This window comes from Mastigoproctus giganteus, chromosome 12 (genome assembly GCF_048544385.1).
Source record: "Mastigoproctus giganteus isolate SK-2022 chromosome 12, ASM4854438v1, whole genome shotgun sequence".
NCBI classification, from domain to species: Eukaryota; Metazoa; Arthropoda; class Arachnida; order Uropygi; family Thelyphonidae; genus Mastigoproctus; species Mastigoproctus giganteus.
Genome location: NC_143586.1, coordinates 108,292,556 through 108,315,759, shown reverse-complemented (window position 1 = coordinate 108,315,759; position 23,204 = coordinate 108,292,556). Strand labels below are relative to the sequence as shown.

The following is a 23,204-nucleotide window of genomic DNA, read 5'->3' as shown; positions in this document are numbered from 1 at the left end:
GCACAAACCAGGCTACCACACCTGTACTGACAACTACAGGCGCTCTGCACCATTGTATGCAAAAGAAAAACCTGTTAGGATGATATGTGCAGACACAGCCCCTGTATGGTGAACCTGTGGACGTTTACGCCGAATGAAAGGGAAACAGACAAACCTGATCAGGAAGAAATACCAGCTCAAGGCACGAAACTGAGCAAGGGACTGGACAGTAACTGGAACCAGCAAATGCCACCAAAACTGGCCATTGATCAGCAACCCTGATAACAACTGGCAACCTTCTGTGACAAAGGCACAAAGAATAAGGCAAAGAGTGTTTTTTTTTTCCCTCACTTTTGAAATCCTGAAGAACCTGATCACTGTACTTGATATGGATCCTGGAATTGACACCTCCACTACCTGGACAAGACTTGACCAAAAGTGACAAACCACTAGACTTGACATTTATCAACACAGACCTGCATTGATTTGACTAAACTGGACGGGACCTGGTCCCATGAGTGATATCCCAAATGGAACCACCAATACTACTGAAGACCAACTGCAGCTTGCTGCTGGCATTCTTGGCTCTCAAACTATGCTCCCTTGCATGGTCCTATCTTTTCCCCTCTCCCCTGGCAGGGGGAGAGGAGGGGACGGTCTTTTCCATCTCCTCCCCTCCTTGCCACTCCTCTCTTCGCATGGTGGGACATGGGCCTGCCCCACTGATTATCTGGAGTAGCCTTCTTTATCGTCCCCATATTGCTGTCTTTTCCCCCCCAGCCTTCTGTCTCTCCCCCAATCTAACTAATATGCTAGCGTATATCCCACATAACTTGAAAAATTTAATGACTAAATTTAAATGCATTCACACTAAACTCATTTGGCATTTCTACTCAATTTTCTTAACCCCCCACCGAGCGATAATTTTTTTATTATATTTATTATTTTTTTTTAAATTTTTATTTATTTATTTATTATTTTTATTTATTTATTTTTAATTTTTATTTATTATTTTTTTTATTATTTTTATTTTTATTTTTTTTTAGGTCCTAGCCACTGAAATTTTAAGAAATTAGGTTGCAGGACCTGCCAGAATAAATATGTAAATACTGGTGTACCTGGTCTGCTTCCACGAGGCATAGTGTGGACAACGTTGGGCCCCAGCAGGGGTCTAGCAGCTAAATGGCCAGAAGAACAACAAAATACAAGACTACACTTACAAAATCCATACACTTTTAAATCTCTGGCCTTTACAGTGAACTGTCACACTCACAATGAAAACAACGCGGAGATGGGCGAAACCCCTGGTGCCGTTTGACACGACCACACTATACACTATGTACAATAACTTTATTTATCATCAATTTGCTATACATAGAACGAATAATTTGAAATATGTATCGAAAATAAGTAATGTTCTATAACGAAATTGGTTGTGATTCTATCAGTATATTTTTTAAGAAAATAAACACATATTACTTGATACCTTCTGAAAGTTTGGCGGACCCCCTCCCCTCTGGAACTGGTATACATACCCCCCAGGGGTTCGCGGACTTCAATTTGGGAAACGCTGCTTTAATAATAATAATGAGATAAAATAAGTAAAATGAATAGTATAATTAAGCTGGATAAAACTGATAAAATAAGATACACTGTCTGTACAATAAAATTAAAAATAATATGTATACAATGAAATAAAACAATGTAGATCATGGGATAAAACACCGAAGCTTTCAGAGGCGTCCACCTCCTTTATCACAGTAAAGCTTAACATCTTTAAGGAATCTTCTTAAATCTTCTTCTTCTTCTTCTTAACTGATGGTCAATAAATATTTTTAACAATTTTAATTTATTTTATTTCAATCAAAGTTTATAACGGTTGGTGTAGTATTTGATGATTTTGTTAGATTACGTGGTTATGTATAGTTTTTAGGGAAAAAAAAAAAAATCGGATATTTTTTCCTATTATCGTTGATATGATAGATGCCCAAACTGATGGTCAATAAAATCAAATTACTATAGGAGTCTTGTTTTTCAAAAATTAATGACATTAAGATTGGAGAATGTAAATATAATTATCTATTGTAATTAGTATAGGAATGGTGTAATACTGTATATAAATAACGTTTCTTCTTACCTTCAAATGCCGATAGAATATAAGGCGAATTGTATTCCAGCTTCTTTACTTGCTAACTATGAACACCGATGTCACCAAAATACTAAAAGAATAATTTTTCTCTGTAGAGTTATCTACATGCCGTATTGTTGCTTTGTGGTACTGCTGATTGTAGAAACTAAACGTCTTCGTGGATATGTGTATTGAACAACTATAAAATCTAGAACTCCACTTAACCTTTATCACTTCTTATCATGCTATGACAAGATTTCTACCAGCACAGCAAAGGAATTGTTATTCTGGAAAGAATCGTCAGTTTCAAATACTGTACAAGGAAGTTCATTTGTGTGCACGAGAGACAGAGAAGCCTACATATAAAGCCGCACAAATTCATAATTATGATTATAATTGTGTCGTTAATTTAACAGCATGAAATATAGAAAAATTCAGCGGTAATAACATGTTATAATCGAAAATAATTTATTGGTAATTATTACTTTGTTCCACTAGCGTTGCAAACTCTAATGACCTGATTAAACCACCAACCAAAATACAATCAGTAAATGTACAGTAGATTTTCAGAATAACGGCACCTTCGGGGATTCAAGGTGCCGTTATTTAAATTTTTCCGTTATCTAGAAATTTTTGTTTTTAATATATTGAATGCAGAAATAACGAGGCTAAATAAGAAACAGAGAGATTGAGATGCAATTTTATTAACTGCTCATAAAAAAAAACATAAACATGTTGACGATCCAATGTTATTTTCTGCTATTAATACACTCCTCATTACACCCGTTCTATTTTCTTTATACATCAAGTTTAATCTTCAGAGTTAGCACGGTGGTATCGTCACCGTCCTCCCTACACCGGATGGAAAATCCCGGATTCGAATCCCGTAGATGAGGCAAGGAACTTTGATGGTTTTTTTTTTCATTCAGGGACTGAGTTAGTTGGTCTCAGGGGTACATGACAAAGTTTCTCGCCTAGAAACTAGGTGTTTTCTTCAAGCAAAACAGGCAAATCGACCGGAGAACATGGGTATATGAACTTTCCGGGTGACCCTAATGTAATAGTTTGGATTATATAAAGTTTCTTACTAAGCTTCTTTTCTTCTCTGTATGAGGTTTATTGACTTTAGGCGCCATAGTGAGGGGTTTTTAATTTAAAATAAATGCAATGCATCGGTATAATCTGTGGTATCAGTACAGAATTCAATTCAAAATGGCGAATGTAAACAAAAATCTAAACCCAGGGACACATCATTCTTCTCATTCCTTGGTGATTCCCTTCTACATCTTACTCTCTCTCCCTCAAGGTAACTCAGAAAAATATTTTTAGCTGGTGCAGTAAAAGCCTCAGGCTTCCTTGCACCATATGGCTAATAATAATAATAATAATTAAAACGAAGGACATACAAGAGATGAGAGAGTGGGAGATTCGAGAAGAAGAAGTAAAAACAGTCGATTAGGAACACCCACAACTGGTGAACCCCAGCAATTAATGACATACACAACTGGCGAACCCCGGCAATTGATAACATCCACAACTACTGGTACAAGCAGCTCACCTGCACACACACAACCAGCTAGCAGAGCAGTTCACTCGAACGATAAGGCACCCGGAGACAGTCCTGAAGTTTCTCACTGAAGGAGTCACATGTCTGAAGCTTAAAGATGAAGATACAAGAAACCCGGAGAAATACAGGCCAATCACATGCCTCTCAACGATGTACAAGATCCTGAGCAACTGTATAACTAAGATATCAGACCACTTAAGAGAGTCAGAACATAATGGCCGAAGAGCAGAAAGGATGCAAGCGGAGGCGCAAAGGATGCAAGCGAAGGAGCAATTAACCATAGATGCCGCAGTTATGGAGCAAGCCTTCAAGAAGCACCGCAACCTATACACGGCCTACATCGATTACGGCAAGGCTTTTGACTCCGTACCTCATAGCTGGCTAATAGAGACCCTGAAGATCTACAAGGTCAATAAGATAGTGACAAACTTTCTAGGAGCAACAATGGCGAAATGGAGTATCACCATTAAGGTCGAGAACATCACAACCAGGCCAATCCCCATTAGAAGAGGAATCAACGCGGCAACCGAGAAGCAACTCCATCAACTACTCCGGATCACCGAAGAATTCAGCAAGGACATCAGGATGTAATTTCATCTAAAATGCAAGACCCACACACTGCACCAGGGAAAATTAGTTGGCCGAAACTACCAGCTGCTGACTGGCAAAGAGATCGAAGCTATGACAGAAGGAGAGACCAATAAATACCCAAGGATGATGCAGGCTGAGCAGTTGGAACACAAGGAAATCATGAAGTGCCTGTCTAAAAATTATCATCAGAGACTGAGAAGCCTGCTGAAAGCAAAATTGAACGGAGGGAACACAGTTAAAGCCATAAACACCTTTGCAGCTCCAGTAATAACATACACCTTTGGGGTCATAGATTGGACTAACACCGAGCTAGAAGATATAATCCGAAAGACAAGGACAATGATGACCAAAAGTCGCCAACACCATCCGAAGTCAGCAGTGGAGAGAATAACAATACCTTGGAAAGAGGGAGGAAGGGGCCTGATAGACCTCACAGAACAACAGAAAACAGCGCTAGTTAACCTGAAGGATTACTTCAAAAATAACACAGCACCACTCCACCAGGCCATAAGGAAGATAGATAAGTGGTATACCCCACTCAACCTAAGCGAGGAAACTCCTCCCGCCCAAACGGTACAAGAAACGAAGATAGAAAGATGGGCAAAAAAAAAACATTCCATGGCTGACACTACAATGACCTCGATGTGATCTTGATGGAAATGCTCTTCCCCGAGACTGAAGGATTCATGCTGGACATCCAAGACCAGGTAATCAACACCAGAAACTATAGAAAATACATCGCAAAAGAGTCCGAAATGTCAGATGAAACATGTCGAGGATTCCACCTGGCCTCAGAAACGATCCAACACATCACCGCGGGGTGCAAGGTGATCACCCAGACTGTACACTCATGGACTCGACCAGGTAGCCAGGATAATACATCAGAAGCTAGAAAGGAAATGCCAGTTGACCAAAGAAAGTGTACGATACTACAAGTAAGAACCCCAGGCAGTACTAGAGACCTGAACTCACAAGCTGTACTTGGACCGCGCCATAATAACAGATAAGACCATCCCGCACAACAGACAGGACATAACCCTTGTGGACAAGATGGAAAAGGCTACCTACCTGATTGACATAGCGGTGCCCAACACTAGCAATATCCAGAAACCCATGAGGAAAAAATTAGGAAGTACACGAATCTGAGACATGAGATGTGGCATATGGAAGAAGAATCAACCATCCCAATCATCGTGTCAACAACCGGTATGATACTAAAGAATCTACACAGCAGTCTAACAGCAATAGGTCTCCCAGAGAAAACACCTACAAGGAACTCCAGAAAGTCCTACACACATGTAAGAGAGGCAGAGATTTCCTCGACCAACAGTAATACCAGACATTTACAACCACTCTGTGTACTTGGTAGCAGTACCCGTCACTGAGTGGAATCCCCCAATCAGGGAGAAATAATATAAGAGCCACAATAATAATAATAAATACAGTAATAAAGTGACTTGCCGTTTTCTTTTTCCGGCATTAGAAAATTTTGTGCGTTGTATGTAAACATCCGATCTCAATATACTGTTAGCTCGCGTGTTCCGTTATTTAGACAGTCTACTGTATATACACTATGTGAAAATAAATAACAGTAGTCTTTTCTAACTGAGGAGTATTATTTATTAGTGGTATAAGAGGAGGCAACTCATTGTGAAGGATTTCACAATGAGATGTTTCAATAACGAGGCCACTGTACAAACTTGGGTTTGCCTGAAAAATTGAAATATTTAGAAATAATACAAATGCACAGAAAATTCTCATGAAATTATAGTTTAAATGATGGTCCCGGTCGTTTCGAAATCTCGTTCCTGAACGACTTTCTTATTATCATAACAGACCCAGTGGCACGAAAACATTATTAGCATTAGCATTAGCATAGGCACATGATACAAGAAAGCAAGCTCATATAGCATCAACCCAAAAAAAAAAAAAAAAAAAACCTTATTCGCCCATCCACTCGCTCCAAACGTTTTTAAAGTTCTGCCTTGAATCTATTTAAGCTATCAACTTCTACAACGATAGATGGAAGTTTGTTCCACCAATCAACCACCAGGTGGCTAAAGGCTGAGGGACGCCGCTAATAACATTAGTCCACGATGAGCAGTGTCCATTGATTCCCACTCTATGTCTTCTCCCATTCAACCATCCCTTTATCCATAGCAGCAATTTTCCTCCAATGCCACACTGCTCCAATTTGTACAGCAGTCTTCCATGTGCAACAGTATCAAAGACTTTTCTAATATCCAAATATATGATATCAAAGTTATTCTTTGCACCCAGTTCCTTTGTGACTACATCATAGTATCCAATCAAATTAGTCAGACAAGTCTTCCCCTGAACAAACCCATGCTGTGTACTAGCTATAACTGAAGTCTTGTCTAGATGATCCTGCAATGGTTCTTTAACCAGTGCCTCCATTAATTTCCCTGGAACAGAAGTTAAACTAACATGTCTGTAATTAGCTGCCTCCCTTTGATTCTCCTTTGTGGACTGGGGTAACATTCGCACACCTCCAGTCCATGGGTATATATCCCCTGAGTCCAGGGAAGCTCTCATAATTATGGCTAAGGGTTTGCTTACTTCCTTTGCTGCCTCCTTTAATATAACTGGATAGATCCCATCCACCACAGATGGCTTTCCCGTGTTTATCTTCAACAATTTCTCTTCCACTTTCCTTTCAGTTATTACAAGATTATCTAGTTTACTGTCAGAGTTGAATATACCTCTAGTTGAATATGCTCCTCCCTGAATAACTCCTCATGTGTGAATGTCGGTGCAAAATATTCATTTAGTTTGTTAGCTACCTGAGCAGGATCATCAACAGTTGAACCATCGATATCAGGTGGACCAATATGATTCATCCCCTTCCTTCTACAGTTTACATAGGTAAAGAACTCTTTGCTGTTTTTCTTTGCATCCTTTGCCAAAGATTTCTCGTAATCTGCCTTTGCCTGCCTAAACTCCTTTGTAACTTAGTTACATACTAGCTTATAGCTATCATAAGCTTCTGTGTCACGTGTTAATTTATTTGTATCCCATTCATTTTTCTTATCTGTCACATGTCTAATTAGTTCATCCGACATCCATTTAGGCCTAAATCTTGAACAATATTTCTTTGTTGGTATGAAAAGCCTAATAGCCTCCAAGATTAATTCTTTTAATGCTTCCCATTTTCAATTTGCTGTTGGTAACATCATCAGTCGGTTCCACCGCATTGAATTTGAATACTGTCTCAGATCACCGTAGTCACCTTTACGAAAGCAAAAACCCCTCCCGTTACCCTTGATGGTAGTCAACTCTTTGAGTAAATCCCATTTCAGCACACTGTGATCACTGCCACCTAGTGGTTCCTTTATCTGCAGATTCTTAATGCATGAAGAATCATTACTGATGATCAGATCAAGAGTATTACTCCCTCTAGTTACCTCCCGAACATTCTGATGTAAAAAAACAATCACCCAATAAATCCACAAAAGCCTTGGTAGTGTGTAAGTGACCAACACACAAATTCCAGTCAATATCGGCGAAAAATTAAAATCCCCCACTGTAATTAACTGGCCCACTCTATTTCTCTGCAAAATTTCTCATTATACTCATCAGATTCGTTAGGTCTCTAACACACACACACACCTACTCTCATTTTTCCTTTCCAAGGGCTTAGGTCACGCTAAACAGACTCAACATTGCATTGTCCACATATATCAATTGGATGCACTTCCTTAGATTTTATGTGTTTCTTAACTAACAGCATAACCCCTCCTCCCTTCCTGTCCTGTCTATCCTTTCTGTACACATTGTACTCCCCAAATTCCAGTTCTGCACTGCTTATGTCTGTGTGACACTATGTATCTGAAATCCCAACAATATCTGCCTTTGATGTCTTGACTAGCACTTCAAGCACATCGAATTTATTAATTATACTCCTAGCATTGGTGTACATTCAAGTATACATGCACCTGTTTCTACTCTTAGTTACCCTAACACAACCCATGTATTTCTAGGACTGCTGGGAGTCATTCCACTATGACTCCCAGCAGTCCTAGAAATTCCCATTGCCTTGCTTTCCAGGCTGCTCGGCTACTGTTAATCTATTAGTCCGTGTATCCCCACAGGCTAGCAGTTTTCCAACCCACCTAACATTGCCTCGATAGCATCAGCAAATATTCTTGCACCCTTTCTATTTATGTGTATCCCATCCCGGTAGAAGCATTCTCACCTGTTAACAAGCACAGACTAGGCTGAGAAAAATCCTACTCCTTGAGCCTTGCACAATCTCTCCAGGGCCGAATTGACCGACAAGGCTCTCACTATATACTCCCTCCTATTGTGTCTGAGCAGAATTGTAGACTTTCAAATTCAGCCCTAATTCACGGCTTTTTTTCAACAATGTCTTGTACTTGTTAAGTAGTCCTGCCGGTCTCCTGCTCTTAATATCATTAGTGCCAACGTGTACAACAATATCATCCTTTGTGTCCTTAAAGGATGTTATCTGCCTTACAACGTTATCAACCTTTGACCCTGGCCTAATAGATCGACCAGGGTATTGACATACCCTAGTCCATCTATCCTTTTCGCACAATATGTTTCCCATTTCCCTGACAATAGGGTCACCTACAAAAACTAGTTCCTTTGGGACCAGCGCATTCTGCCTTGGAGGTTGCGTCTGTGTTGCATGATGTTCAAGTGCAAGCTCTGGCATTGATGTGGGCAGCTGAGAGCTTGATGGGCCCCTCAATTTAAATCCTTCGAGGGCATCCACCCTGTCCTTCGAGCTCTCATATAAGCCCATAATAATGCCGACTTTACGCCTGATTTCCTCGCACTCCTTAAATCGCGCACACACAAAGACATTCCCCTTGGCAATATCATGTGCCGTTCCTGATTGATCTACAAACATCAAACAAAGCAGTGCATTTCAACAGACTGTGATTCAGAGAGCAACCGCCACCCTAAGTTCTCCCCTGAGCCACAGCACTTCCACAAGTTGGAGACTTTTGCTTTACTGCTCTCGTCTGAGTCCTGATTTCTATTCAAGTTCGAATAAATTCCAGTACAAAATATAACCTTCAACCTATATCCCAATGCAGTTATAAAACTATATATATTTATTTCGGTTCCGAATATTATCTCCAAGTTACGTTATATGAATTTGTTATCCCCTGTCAACTTATAAGTATTAATTTATGATGTTACGTTTGTAATAACTATGGCGCTATATTTATTTAGTTAAAGAAGTTCAATTCAATTGAGAATGAAATTTAATAAGATTAATAAATTTTACTGATTAATTGATACTACTATACTCGCTATTTAGTTTTAGCATTAGCATTAGCATTAGTAGAGGTATTTGATGCAAGAAAGCAAGCTTATGCAGCATCAGCCAAAAAAAAAAAAACACTCCCACTTCACCACCCTGTTCGTTCGAAATACCTGTCCAGCTGAGCCTTAAACTTATTTAGGCTATCAACTTCCACGACAAGGGATGGAAGTCTGTTCCACCAACTAACCACCCGCTGGCTAAAGGCAAATTTCCGCACGTCTATCCTACATCTGTCTTTCCTCAATTTGAATTTATGCCCTCTCAGGTGATTATTCTGAGCAAGAGGAAGAATCACATCAGCATTGAGCATGCTCAAACCATTCAAGGCTTTATACACCTCTATCAGATCACCTCGCTGGTGCCTAGTCTCCAGACACTGTAATTTGCAAAACTTAAGCCTTTCTTCGTAAGAGCACCCCTTTGTTCCATTCACTAATCTTGTTGCCCTTCTCTGTACTCGTTCCAGCAGCTCTACATCCTTCTTGAAATGTGGCCTCCAGACCTGTATACAGTACTTTATGTGTGGTCTGACCATTGCCTTATACAAGGGAATAATCACCTCCTTATCCCTGGTAGAAAAATTCCTATATATCATTGACATTACACCATAAGCTACTCTTGCAGCCTGTCTGCACTGCTCAGAGAACTTCATATCTGACTGCACAATTACCCCCAAGTCCCTTTCATTCTCTACCACTGTCAGTGTAGTACTGCAGAGTTGATACGTTGCTCTGGGGTTGCTGTTTCCCATATGTAGTACTTTACATTTGTCAATGTTAAACTTCATTTGCCACCTCTCAGCCCATCTGCTCAACCTTTCCAGATCCTGTTGCAGCAGCATAGTGTTAGTAGTGTCCTTGACAACCCTGCCAACCTTCGTATCGTCTGCAAACTTGGACATTAAGCTTGACATACCATCATCAATATCATTTATAAATATAGAAAACAATAATGGACCCAACACTGAGCCCTGAGGAACTCCACTAATAACATTAGTCCACGATGAGCAGTGTCCATTGATTACCACTCTCTGTCCATTGATTACCACTCTCTGTCCATTGATTACCACTCTCTGTTTTCCGTTAAACCTTACGCTATCTAGTTTTCCGTTAAACTTTACGCTAGTCCACGTTGTATCGTATAATAATGGCGGGAAGTTACGAACGGTTAATCTACGGATAGGATGTATTATTTACTTTCCAAATCGCGCTATCTAAATTAAAAATAAACCACAGCGCTTGACTAGGTCTATAAGCTACTTATAGAAAATAATTTAATCTAACAATTAAGTCAATAAAGCGGCTAAGTATATTAAAAAATTTCGTTCGCGGGAGCTACAAAACCTGCCCACACTTGGATATAATACCTTACAGATACAAAGTAATAACTACAAAACCTCTATCTAAATTCAATTTAAACTAAATCATTGTTATTAGGAATATAAAGCAACTCTAAAAAATAAATAATTAATAATCCAATTTAAGTCAATGAAAATAGGAAAAACTTCCTATTGGCCAGATCTGTAAAGTTCACATGCACTCACGCACCCAATTCAACATTGAAATTTCAAAATGTAATCAGGACAAAGTGCCGCCCTTATGCACTCCACAGCAAAACCTGGAGGGCAAAAAGGCCCTATAATCAAGAATAAAATTTTATTATTTGGTATTTATAGAAACCTCCCTAGATTTTAACAGTATAGCAGGCTTTCCTATAAGTCTTTTCTTTTCATTCTGTAGAACAACGAAAAGAAAATTGTTAGCATTAACATTAGCATTAGTAGACGCATTTGATGCAAGAAAGCAAGTTTATTCAGCATCAGTCAAAAAAAAAAATAATAAATAAATAAATAAATAAAAAATAACCACTTCCACTTCACCCCTCTGTTCGTTCGAAATACCAGTCCAGCTGAGCCTTAAACTTATTTAGGTTATCAACTTTCACGACAAGGGATGGAAGTCTATTCCAGCAACCAACCACCCACTGAGTAAAGGCAAATTTCCTCACGTCTATCCTACATCTGTCTTTCCTTAATTTGAATTTATGCCCTGCCAACAATATCATTTATAAATACAGAAAACAATAATGGACCCAATACTGAACCCTGAGGGACTCCACTAATAATATTAGTCCACGATGAGCAGTGTCCATTGATTACCACTCTCTGTCTTCACCCCCTCAACCACCCCTTTATACATAGCAGCAACACCGCTCCTATTTGTGCAGCAGTCTTCCATGTGCAACAGTATCAAAAGCCTTTCTAAGATCCAAGTATATAATATCAAAGTTATTCCCTGCATCCAGTTGCTTTGTGACTGCATCATAGTATCCAATCAAATTGGTCAGGCAAGACTTCCCCTTAACAAAACCATGCTGTGTCCGAGCTATAACTGAAGTCTTGTCTAAATGATCCTGCAGTGCTTCTTTAACTAGTGCCTCCATTAATTTTCCTGGAACAGAAGTTAAACTCACAGGTCTATAATTACTTGTGTCAGCCTTTGATCCTCCTTTGTGAATTGGGGTCACATTTGCACAACTCCGGTCTGTGGGTACCTCCCCTGAATCCAAGGAAGCTCTAATAATTATGGCTAAGGGTGTGCTTACTTCCTTTGCTGCATCCTTTATTATAACTGGATTGATCCCATCCACCCCGTGTGCCTTTCTTGTGTTTATCTTCAACAATTTCTCCTCCACTTTACTCTCAGTTATTACAAGATTCTCTAGCTTGCTGCTAGAGTTGAATACACGTCTGGCTTTCCCCTCGCTAAATAACTCCTCATGTGTGAATATGGATGTAAAATATTCATTTAGTTTGTTAGCTACCTGAGCAGGATCATCAACAGTTGACCCATCGATATCAAGTGGACCAATCTGATTCATCCCCTTCCTTCTAGAGTTTACAAAAGTAAAGAACTCTTTGTTGTTTTTCTTTGCATCCCTTACCAAAGATTTCTCGTAATCTTCCTTCGCCTGCCTAACCTCCTTTGTAACTTGGTTACAGATCAACTTGTATCTATCATAGTCTTCTGTGTCACGTGTTAATTTGTATGTATCCCATGCATTTTTCTTCTCTGCCATATGTCTCATTAGTTCATCTGACATCCACTTAGGCCTAAACGTTGAACAATATTTCTTAGTTGGTATGTAAAGCCTAGTAGCTTCCAAGATAAGTTCTTTGAATGCTTGCCATTTTGAATTTGCTGTTGGTAACATCGTCAGTTGGTCCCACTGTATAGAATTTAAATACTGGCTCAGTCCATCGTAGTCGCCTTTACGAAAGCAATAACCCTTCCCTTTACCCCTAATGGTAATTACCTCTTTGAGTAAATCCCACTTCAGCACACTGTGATCACTGCCACCTAGTGGTTCATTTACCTGCAGATTCTTAATGCATGAAGAATCACTTATAATAATCAAATCTAGAGTATTACTCCGTCTATTTGACTCCTGAACATGCTGATGTAGAAAACAATTATCCAATAAATCCACAAAAGCCTTGCTAGTGTGTGAGTTCCAGTCAAATTTGAGTCCCCCAAATTCCAGTCAATATCTGGGGAATTAAAATCCCCCATTATAAGACTCTCTGATTTACTAGCCCACCCCGTACAGTTTCTTATTATACTCATCAGAGTCATTAGGCCTATAGCACACTCCTACTCTCAATTTTGATCTTCCCACACCAAACTGACACGACACAGCACTGTCCAGCAATGTCGACTAGTTCACTTCCTTGGATTTTATGTATTTCTTAACTAATAGTATAACCCCTCCTCCCTTCCTATCCTGTCTATCCTTTCTGTAGACATTGTACTCCCCAAATTCCAGTTCTGCATTCCTTATATCTGTGTGACACTAAGTCTCTGAAATCCCCACAATATCTGCCTTTGATGTTTTGAGCAATACCTCAAATTCATCAAATTTATTTACTAAATTCCTAGCATTGTGTACACGCAAGTATACATGCACCTGTTCTTTTTCTTAGCTACCCTAACACAACCTATGTGTTTATTTTTACTCCAATGATTCCCAGCAGTCTCTGAAATATCCTGCATCTTATTTTCCAGGCTGCGGCTCATTCCAATAGAAGCAGTGCAAGAATCACTTTCATCTCTGCCAGTGGCTACTGTTAATCTATTAGTCCTTGTATCCCCCAAATCTAGCAGTTTTCCGACCCACCTAACACTGCCTCGATAGCATCAGCAAACATTCTTGCACCCTTTCTATTTAAGTGTATCCCATCCCTTTAGAAGCAGTCTCTCCTGTTAACAAGTACAGACCAGGCTGAAAACAATTCTACCCCTTGAGCCTTGCACAATCCTTCCAGGGCCGAATTGATCGACAGGGCTCTCATCATATACTCCCTCCTATCGTGTCTGGGCAGAATTGCAGACACTTTCAAATTGAACCCTTATTCACGGATTTTGTTTCAACAGTGACCTGTACTTGTTAAGTAATTTCGCCGGTCTCCTACTCTAAATATCATTAGTACCAACGTGTACAATAATATCACGTTTTGTGCCCTTAAAAGATGATATCCGTTCTACAACGTCATCAACCTTTGCCCCTGGCAGACATACCCTGGTCCTCTTCCACTTATCCTTTTTACAAAGCATGTTTCCCGTTTCCCTGACAATAGAGTCACCAACAACTACTAGTTCCTGCGGGACCAGCGCATTCTGCCTTGGGGACTGCCGCTGTGTTGCGAGATGACCAAGTGCAAGCTCTGGCATTGGTGTGGGCAGCTGAGAGCTTGATGGGCCCCCCTCACTTTTAATCCTTCGAGGGCATCCACCCTGTCCTTCAAGCTCTCATATAGGCCCATAACAATGCTGAGTTGTCGCCTGATTTCCTTACACTCCTTGCATCGCGCACACACAAAGACATCCCCCATGGCAGTATCATGTCCCGTACCTGACTGATCCACAAACATCAAGCAAGTAGTGCATTTTAATAGGCTGTGATTCAGAGGGCAACTGCCCGCCTCAGTTCTCCCCTGAGCCACAGCACTCCCATTAGCTTGAGCCTTTTGCTTTGCTGCTCTGGTCAGAGTCATGATTTCGATTTAATTTCAATAAAATTTCAATATCAGTACAAAATTAAAACCCTAAACTTATATCTCAACACAGTTATAACGCTAAATTTATGTTTCAGTATCGAGTGTTATCTACGAAATCCCTTTATATAACTTCCGTATCAAGTTAAGTATTAATTATTTATTTTTTACTAATTATTTATGTTACGTAACCCAAGTCGTTATATGTATAGTTAAAAGTACAATTTAATTGACAATGAAGTTCAACAAGATTAATTATCTGATTAATTGACAATATTACTTACTATACTATACTATATTAAGCTTATGCTATCTATTTCGAGATATTTTATATCGCGTTACAATGGCGGCAATTACGAACGCTAAACACGTGGATTTGATACCCTTTCCGATACTAACCTACAAAATCTCTATCTAAGTTACTTTAATCTAAGTATCGTAAATAAGAATATAAAACTACTCTAGAAAATAAGTTAATATGCCAATTTAAGCTAATAAAACAGAAAATAAATCAGAAAAAACTTCTCTGTTCCAGGAGCGGCAAAAATGTACGTCCGCACAGGATACCCTCGTACTCGTTCTCATGTTGTAGAAACAATGGGTGAAAATACGGAAACCGAATTTTTTAGCATTAGTAGAGTCATACGATGCAAGAAAGCAAGCTTAAGCAACATCAACCAAAAGAAAAAGAAAAAAAAAAAACCCTCCCATTTCACCCCTCCATTCGTTCCAAATGCCTGTCCAGCTCAGCCTTAAATTTATTTAGGCTATCAACTTCCAGAACAAAAGATGGAAGTCTGTTCCACCAATCAACTACCCGCTGGCTAAAGGCAAATTTCCGCACATCTGTTCTACAACTGTCTTTCCTAAAGTTCTTAATATGAGCAAGAGGACGAATCCCATCAGCATTCAGCTTACTCATCCCATTTATGGCCTTAATCACCTCAATCAGATGACTTCACAGGTGCCTACTCACCAGGCGCTGCAATTGCAGAACTTTAGCCTTTCTTGGTAAGAGCACCCCTTTGTTCCCCCTCACCAATCTTGTTGCCTTTCTTTCTACTCGTTCTAGTAACTCTACATCCTTCCTAAAATGAGGCCTCGAGACCTGTTCACAGTACTCTAGGTGTGGCCTGACCATAGCCTTGTATAATGGGACAATCACCTCCCTGTCCCTGCTAGCAAAATTCCTATATATCATTGAAAGACTCCATAATTTTCCCTGTCCGCCTGAGTGCACTGCTAAGCGAACTTCATATTTGACTGCACAATTACTTCCCAGGTCTTTTTCACTTTCCCCTTCCCTGAGTGTAGTACCACACGGTTCATGCGTTTCTCTTGGGTTTTAGCTACCCATATGCAGTACTTTGCATTTGTGAATGTTAAATTACAGTTGCCACTTCTCAGCCATTTGCCTATCTAGATCCAGTTGGAGTAACATACTGTCTTTACTGTTGTTACCTTTGTATCATCTGCAAACTTGGATATTAAATCTGATTAGCACAGTAAGCAGCTGATTTACTTCGGGAATGTGCTTCTATGAAACAGCGAAGTATACAGTATTATTATTTAACTCAGAGGTATTACAGTATTATTATTTAACTCAGAGGTATTATTATTATTATCATCATCATGTCTATGGTGGCACCTAGACTTCCGTCTGTCTCTACCTGGAAAGCCGAATTTATGCAGAACGTCTGCAAAACGGGCCTGTATGGAAGAGGCCTCTGCACCACCAGGGAGCAGCCGGTACCCGGACATTCCCCTCCGATGGCAGCAAAAAAAATAAATAAATAAAAAAATAATAAAAAAATTAATAAAATAAGAGAAAAAATAAAGAACAATAACAAAATAATATATATATATACTGTATAAATAAAGTTTACAAAAAAATTAAATAAATAAAATATCGAAAAAAAAATAAATAAAAAATGTAAAAAAAAATAATAATAAAAATAAATAAAATATATTTAAAAAATAATAAAAATATTTAAAAATTAATAATTAAAATATTTAAAAAAATAATAATTTAAAAAATTAAAATAAAAAATCAAACAGTTACACAAAATTCTTGTAATGCATCAAATTTTACCTGGTTGACAATATAATCACTTTCATTACCACTAATTAAATTATTAATGTTTAATTTTAATCTAGCTCTATGTTCAGTATATATCTATGTTCATATAATATATGATTCCAAGTTTCTAGTTGACCACAAGTGCACAAAGGAGAACTTACCAGGCCAAAAAAATAAACTTTATTATTCAATGACCCGTGGCCAGTTAAAATGAACGACATTTCCATAATAGGAAAAACCATTTGTTATGCTTATTATCAAAATTAAATGTGACTTTAGGGATAAATAATCGAGTCACCTCTCCAGTTGTTATCCCATCTCTGTTGCCAGGTATGAACCAGTTCAGTCAGCATGTTTTTCTTGGCTTTAGCCATACAATAGTAAGATCTGGAGTAATGTTCAAGAAGGTAACGTCTTCATCTTTTTTAATATATTAGCACAGTGCCCGATACACAATATATGTGTAATGGCAAGTGGCCAACCAATACCTGCATGGCATTGGTCGAGACTGTTCTGCATAAATTAGCTACAACGTAAAGCATTTAACGCTGTATAGATAACAATTTATGCTTAAATTTAACATTTGTAACTATAAAATACCATATTGATGCCCCATAAGCAACTATGGGTAAAAAGACTGCTTTGTAGTACAAGTCTAAAACCCTCTTTTTTAATCCCCAATCTGATCTGGTCAACCAAATTATAGCTGAACTGAATTTTTTGACTTTTTCATGTAGATTGTTTAAATGAGTTAAAAACGATAACTTGTCATCAATTCTTAAAAGTAATCTAAGTATTTCACTTCTGATACTAAAGTAATCTGAACCCCTTTAATTAAAACTTTGGGTGGTCGACCGTAATTTATTTTCCACTTAAGTAACATCATAAGAGATTTGGTTGGGAAAATCAATAATTTATGCAGATCAGCCCATAGAACTAAACTATCTAAAACTTGAGCCACTTTTGCTTCTAACACAGATCTGGATTTGCCTGTTACACAATACACCAAGTCATCTGCATTAGCAATTTTATGCACATTATCCATTAATTATTCTAGCCATAAATTAAGCATTAAATTCCAAAAAAGTGGGCCCAATACAGACCCTGTGGGTCTGTATTGGGCCCACTTCCTTTCAAACTTTAAAGGTTTGGACTTCAGAATAATTTTCCTACCGGTTAGGTAACTTTGTATCGTTCTGTACAAAAATGTTGGACACTGTATTCCCCTTAAAGCAAACAAGATACTGTCATTCCATACCATATCAAAGGCTCCAGTAAAGTCTATAAAAGTAACTAACACATACTTATCCATTGCCTGACTAATATATTTCATAAGGTCATTAATGGCATCCTCCATAGAATGCCCTCTCTTAAAGCCGTATTGATGTGGAAACAACATCAATCCAACTCGATCCATGAGCTGACCAAGTCTTAGAACTAACAGCCTCTCAAACATTTTGCCAAGATTGGCCAACAACGATATCGGCCTACATAATAAGACTTTTGTGGATTTATTAGATGATTGTTTTCAGCAGCAGCATGTTCGAGAGGCAACCAGAGAGGGTAATACTCTTGATCTGGTTATCAGCAGTGATCATTCGTGTATTAAGAATTTGCAGATAAAGGAGCCACTAGGTGGCAGTGATTACAGTGTACTGATGTGGAATTTACTTAAAGATATAATTACCATCGGGGTAAAGGAAAGGGTTTTTGCTTCCGTAAAGGTGAGTACAGTGGTCTCAGACAGTTTTTAAATTCTGTACAGTGGGATCAACTGACGATGTTACCAATAGTAAATTCTAAGTGGGAAGCATTCAAAGAATTAATCGTGGATGATACTAAAAGTTTCATACCTATTAAGAAATATTGTTCAAGGTTTAGGCCTAAATGGTTATCAAATTAACTAATGAGACTCGTGACAAAGAAGAAAAATGCATGGGATGCATATAAATTATCAAGCGACTCAGAAGCCTATGGCAGATATAAACAAGTCTGTAATCAGGTCACAAAGGAGGTTAGGCAGGCGAAGGCAGATTACAAGAAATCTTTGGCAAAAGATGCTAAGAAAAACAGCAAGGATTTCTTTACTTATATAAACTCTAAAAGGAAGGGAATGAATCTGATTGGTCCACTTGATATCGATGGTTCGACTGTTGATGATCCTGCTCAGATAGCAAACAAACTGAATGAGTATTTTGCATCTACATTCACACATGGAGTTTGAAAATGGCAGAAGGTTTGAAAAAAAATAAGGTTTGAAAATGGCAGAAGGTTATCAAATTGTAGCAGGGGGCTTAATGATTTTGTAATAACTGAGAGCAAAGTGGGGGGAGAAATTGTTGAAGTTAAATGTAAGAAAGGCACCTGGGGTGGATGGGATCTATTCAGTTATATTAAAGGAGGCGGCAAAGCAACTAAGCAAACCCTTAGCTATAATCATGAGAGCATTCTTGGACTCAGGGGAGGTCCCCACGGACTGGAGATGTGCAAATGTATCCCCAATTCACAAAGAGGAATCGAAGGGTGACACGATTAATTACAGACCAGTTAGTTTAACTTCTGTTGGTGTAAAATAATGAAGTCACTGGTGAAAGATGCATTGCAGGATCATCTAGACAAGACTGCAGCAATAATTCAGACACAGCATTGGTTTGTTAAGGGAAAGTCTTGTCTGACAAATTTGATAGGATATTGTGATGTGGTTACAAAGGAACTGGATGCAAAAAATAATTTTGATATCATATATTTGGATTTCAGGAAAGCTTTTGACACTGTTGCGCATGGAAGACAATTGTACCAATTGGAGCAGAATGGTATTAAGGGTAAGTTGCTACAATGGATAAAAGGATGGTTCAGTGGGAGAAGACAGAGGGTGGTAATCAATGAGTGCTGCTCTTCGTGGACTAATGTTATTAGTGGAGTCCCACAGGGTTCGGTGTTGGGTCCTCTGTTGTATTGTATATTTATCAATGATATTGATGAAGGTATATCAGGCTTAGTGTCGAAGTTTGCAGATGACACAAAGGTTGGCAGGGTTGTTAATGACAGTAATGGCAGTGTGCTACTGCAATAGGATCTAGATAATTTGGGCAGATGGGCTAAGAAGTGGCAACTGAAGTTTAACCTTGACAAAAGCAAAGTGCTGCATATGGGTAGAAGTAACCCCAGAGAAACGCACCAACTGTGTGGTACTACACTCAGGGAAGTGGAAAGTGAAAAAGATCTGGGGGGGGGGGGTAATTGTGCAGTTAAATATGAAGTTCGCTGAGCAGTGTAGACTGGCTGACAGGACAAATCATGGAGTCTTGTTAATGATATATAGGAATTTTGCTAGCAGGGACAGGGAGGTGATTATCCCATGATACAAGGCTATAGTCAGGCCACTCCTAGAGTACTGTGTACAGGTCCGGAGGCATCATTTTAAGAAGGATGTAGATATGCTTGAGAGTACAGAGAAGGGAATAAGGTGAGGGGAATGAAGGGATCCTCTTACCAAGAGAGGCTTAAGTTCTGCAAATTGCAGTGGCTAGAGACTAGGCACCTGTGCGGTGATCTGATTGAGGTGTATAAGACCTTGAATGGGTTGAGCACGCTGAATTCTGATGGGATGCTTCCACTTGTTCAGATTACGAACCTAAGGGGGTATAAATTCAAATTAAGAAAAGACAGATGTAGAATAGATGTGCGGAAATTTGCCTTTTGCCAGCGGGTTGTTAATTGCTGGAGCAAACTTCCATCTGTCGTTGTTGAAGTTGATAGGTTAATAAATTTAAGGAGGAATTGGACTGGCATTTGGAGGGAATGGTGTGATTTTTTTTTTTTTTTTTTTTTGGCTGATGCTGCATAAGCTCGTACACTTGCTTTCTTGCATCACATGCCACTGCTACTGCTACGACTACTACTATATCCTCTTGGGTCATTTAGTTGTTTACCCGGCTTAGATAATAATTTGATCAAACCAACTTTCCAGATTCCTGGAAAGGTACATTGAAGTAAATACTTATTATGCAAATTAACTAAGATATGAGGATAAATTTCAATCAATTTGAGAATGTCAGCATTTTCAACTAAGTCAGATCCTGGGGTTTTAGAAATATTTATTTGTTTAGAAACATTTCGCAACTCATCCAAAGTAAATAATCCAGTATCATCAGATCCAAGGTAAGATAAATTAGATAGCCTAATACTCACTTGCTCTGTTGTTTCTATTCCCCCGCCTACCTCATATGGAAAAACTCAGGTGTTGTTGCCTGCACTGTTGTTAGCCAATCAGTAGTTTCCACACCATTCGCAATCACAGTGTTTATTGTATCTCCAGATCTTAGTATCGGCTTCAATACCACATTCTTCCATGGATGCGGTATTGATGGTGGAAAGATCCTATCACGCATGCACCTATATGAGATGCATATAGGCGCATGCGTGATGCACCTATATGCATCATGTATGCACCTATAGACCTCAAGAAGGCGTCCCAGTATCGGCTGATGAGCCAATTTAATGAGCTTTCCTTCAATGAGGTTTATCTCCAGGAATTTATTGTTCCTTATGCGCTGTACACTGCATCATAGAGTGCAATCAGACTAAAGGAATCTTTATCATGTACCCAAGCATAAGCATGATTCAGCCTTTTCATCAACGCATGTTCCTCATCAACTTACTCAGAAACAGTGTCCCCAATTAGATGATTCAAAATCGCAGACATGGTTTCCCTTCAACTTGTACTTTCCTCCTCAGCACTTCCAATTGAATACGCTAGCCCCATTATATATTTTAGTTTTGCCAGTACACAGCTTATATACAATTCCCATCGGTTCTCATTACCCACTGATCTAACCAACGTTCTCCAGGAGGATCATACGTACGTATGCACTCCGTATCTTTTGACACTCTATTTTAAACACATTAACCTGCTCCTACCATTGTTGCACAGGTTCCTTTGGGACCTTTTCCGCGCTTTATGAGCCTGCCTCCGAAGTTGGCTTATCTCACCAGACCACCACTTATTAATTTTTATATTTGCTATCTATTAAAAAAAACACTAAATAAAAGTCAAAAGCAGTAAAATAACGCAACGACGTAACACGATTTACGCACAAAAAACTATAAAAAAGCGCTACTTTTGTACGAAAAGAGCTAAATCGCAATACTGCTACGTATTAACGTAGTTCCAGCAATTCAATCTTCCGCCACCTAGTGTCGGTTTACCTAATTTCGTTGGAAGTTTCCAGAATTTTCAACCTAGTGATTACTGCGTTGTTCGTGATGAAACTTCTAGTATATTCGTGGTCATCTGTGATGTCATATTGCATCATAAAAAGTTGCATGTACTGTATTTAAGACTGTAAAGAGAGCATAGATCTCGTCATTTTAAGCTCTAGGAATCAGTATTTCTCAAAACTTTGTTTTGTTTTTCAGGTTAAAGTTCTGTGTACTTAGTTATGGCATATAGTACATGTCGGCTCCTTCCCGTTAGTCGTTTTATAAACAGAATGTATTATCCTATTCACAATTCTGTAATTATACCTTCTGTTACAAGACGGTTGTATTCGTGCGGTAGACGGGATCGGTTCTATGATGTTGTTTCTGCATTGGAATTTGTAGAACGTAGAATGCGAGAAGCAGACAGAGAATTTAAACGTATTTTCGATGATTTTGATCGTGTAAAGCCATTCGGTTTATCAAGATTTTCACCATTTTCTTGGTTCAATTGGCGAAATGTACCTGTTCGGACTGCTGCAGGCGATAACCAAAGCTTTCGTTTTGAGATAGATCTTCATGAGTTTCAACCAGAAGACATAAAGGTTACGATACACGATCGTACGCTTACTATAAATGCTAAACGTGATGAAAAGAGTTCTGATGGTTCTCGAATGATGAGAGAATACAGCCATCATTGTGTCCTTCCCGAAGAGGCAGACTTAGACGGAGTACATTCCATTTTCAATACAAATGGAGTTCTGAGTGTCGAAGCTCCGTTTGTTGCACTTAAATCGCCATCCGAACCTAAGGAAATACCTGTACATAAAGAAACAAAAGAAGAAAAGGCTGTGTAAATAGTTTTGTAAGTTTTTGTCGATAAGTATTTTATTATTTTTTTTTTATTAGCACCATTACTAAAAGTCAGTCAATATATCCAGTGATACTTTCAGTAGAATTTTGTATATATGGTTGTGCCTTTTGTTTTTTGTAGTACATGTATATCAGATATACATGGCTTAAATTTCTTTGTAAAATTCATGGGAATAAATATACGATGCGTATAAATAGTGCTCATTTTATTCTTTTCTAAATAAATATATGGTGCATTAAATATAGTGCTCGTATTCTTTTTCTAAGTAGCCGAGTGGTCAGGAGCGGGAGTGCAGTAGCACACGCTCTTTGAGTAGACAGGGGTTCAAGCCCCTGACTGTTAAATACGGTCGATCTGCCAACCCGCACTGGACCAGCGTGGCAGATTGTGGCCTATTTCCCTCAGCATGAATT

At 38.8% G+C, this 23,204-nt stretch overlaps 1 protein-coding gene across 1 annotated transcript; it reads left to right on the top strand.

Moving 5' to 3' along the window:
• The first annotated feature begins 22,159 nt into the window (after positions 1 to 22,159).
• On the top strand, positions 22,160 to 22,774 carry LOC150077328 (stress-induced protein 1-like). The gene has a single exon (XM_090385857.1). The coding sequence runs from the start codon at positions 22,160 to 22,162 to the stop codon at positions 22,772 to 22,774; it is 615 nt and encodes a 204-aa protein (XP_090241983.1).
• Positions 22,775 to 23,204: the final 430 nt, after the last annotated feature.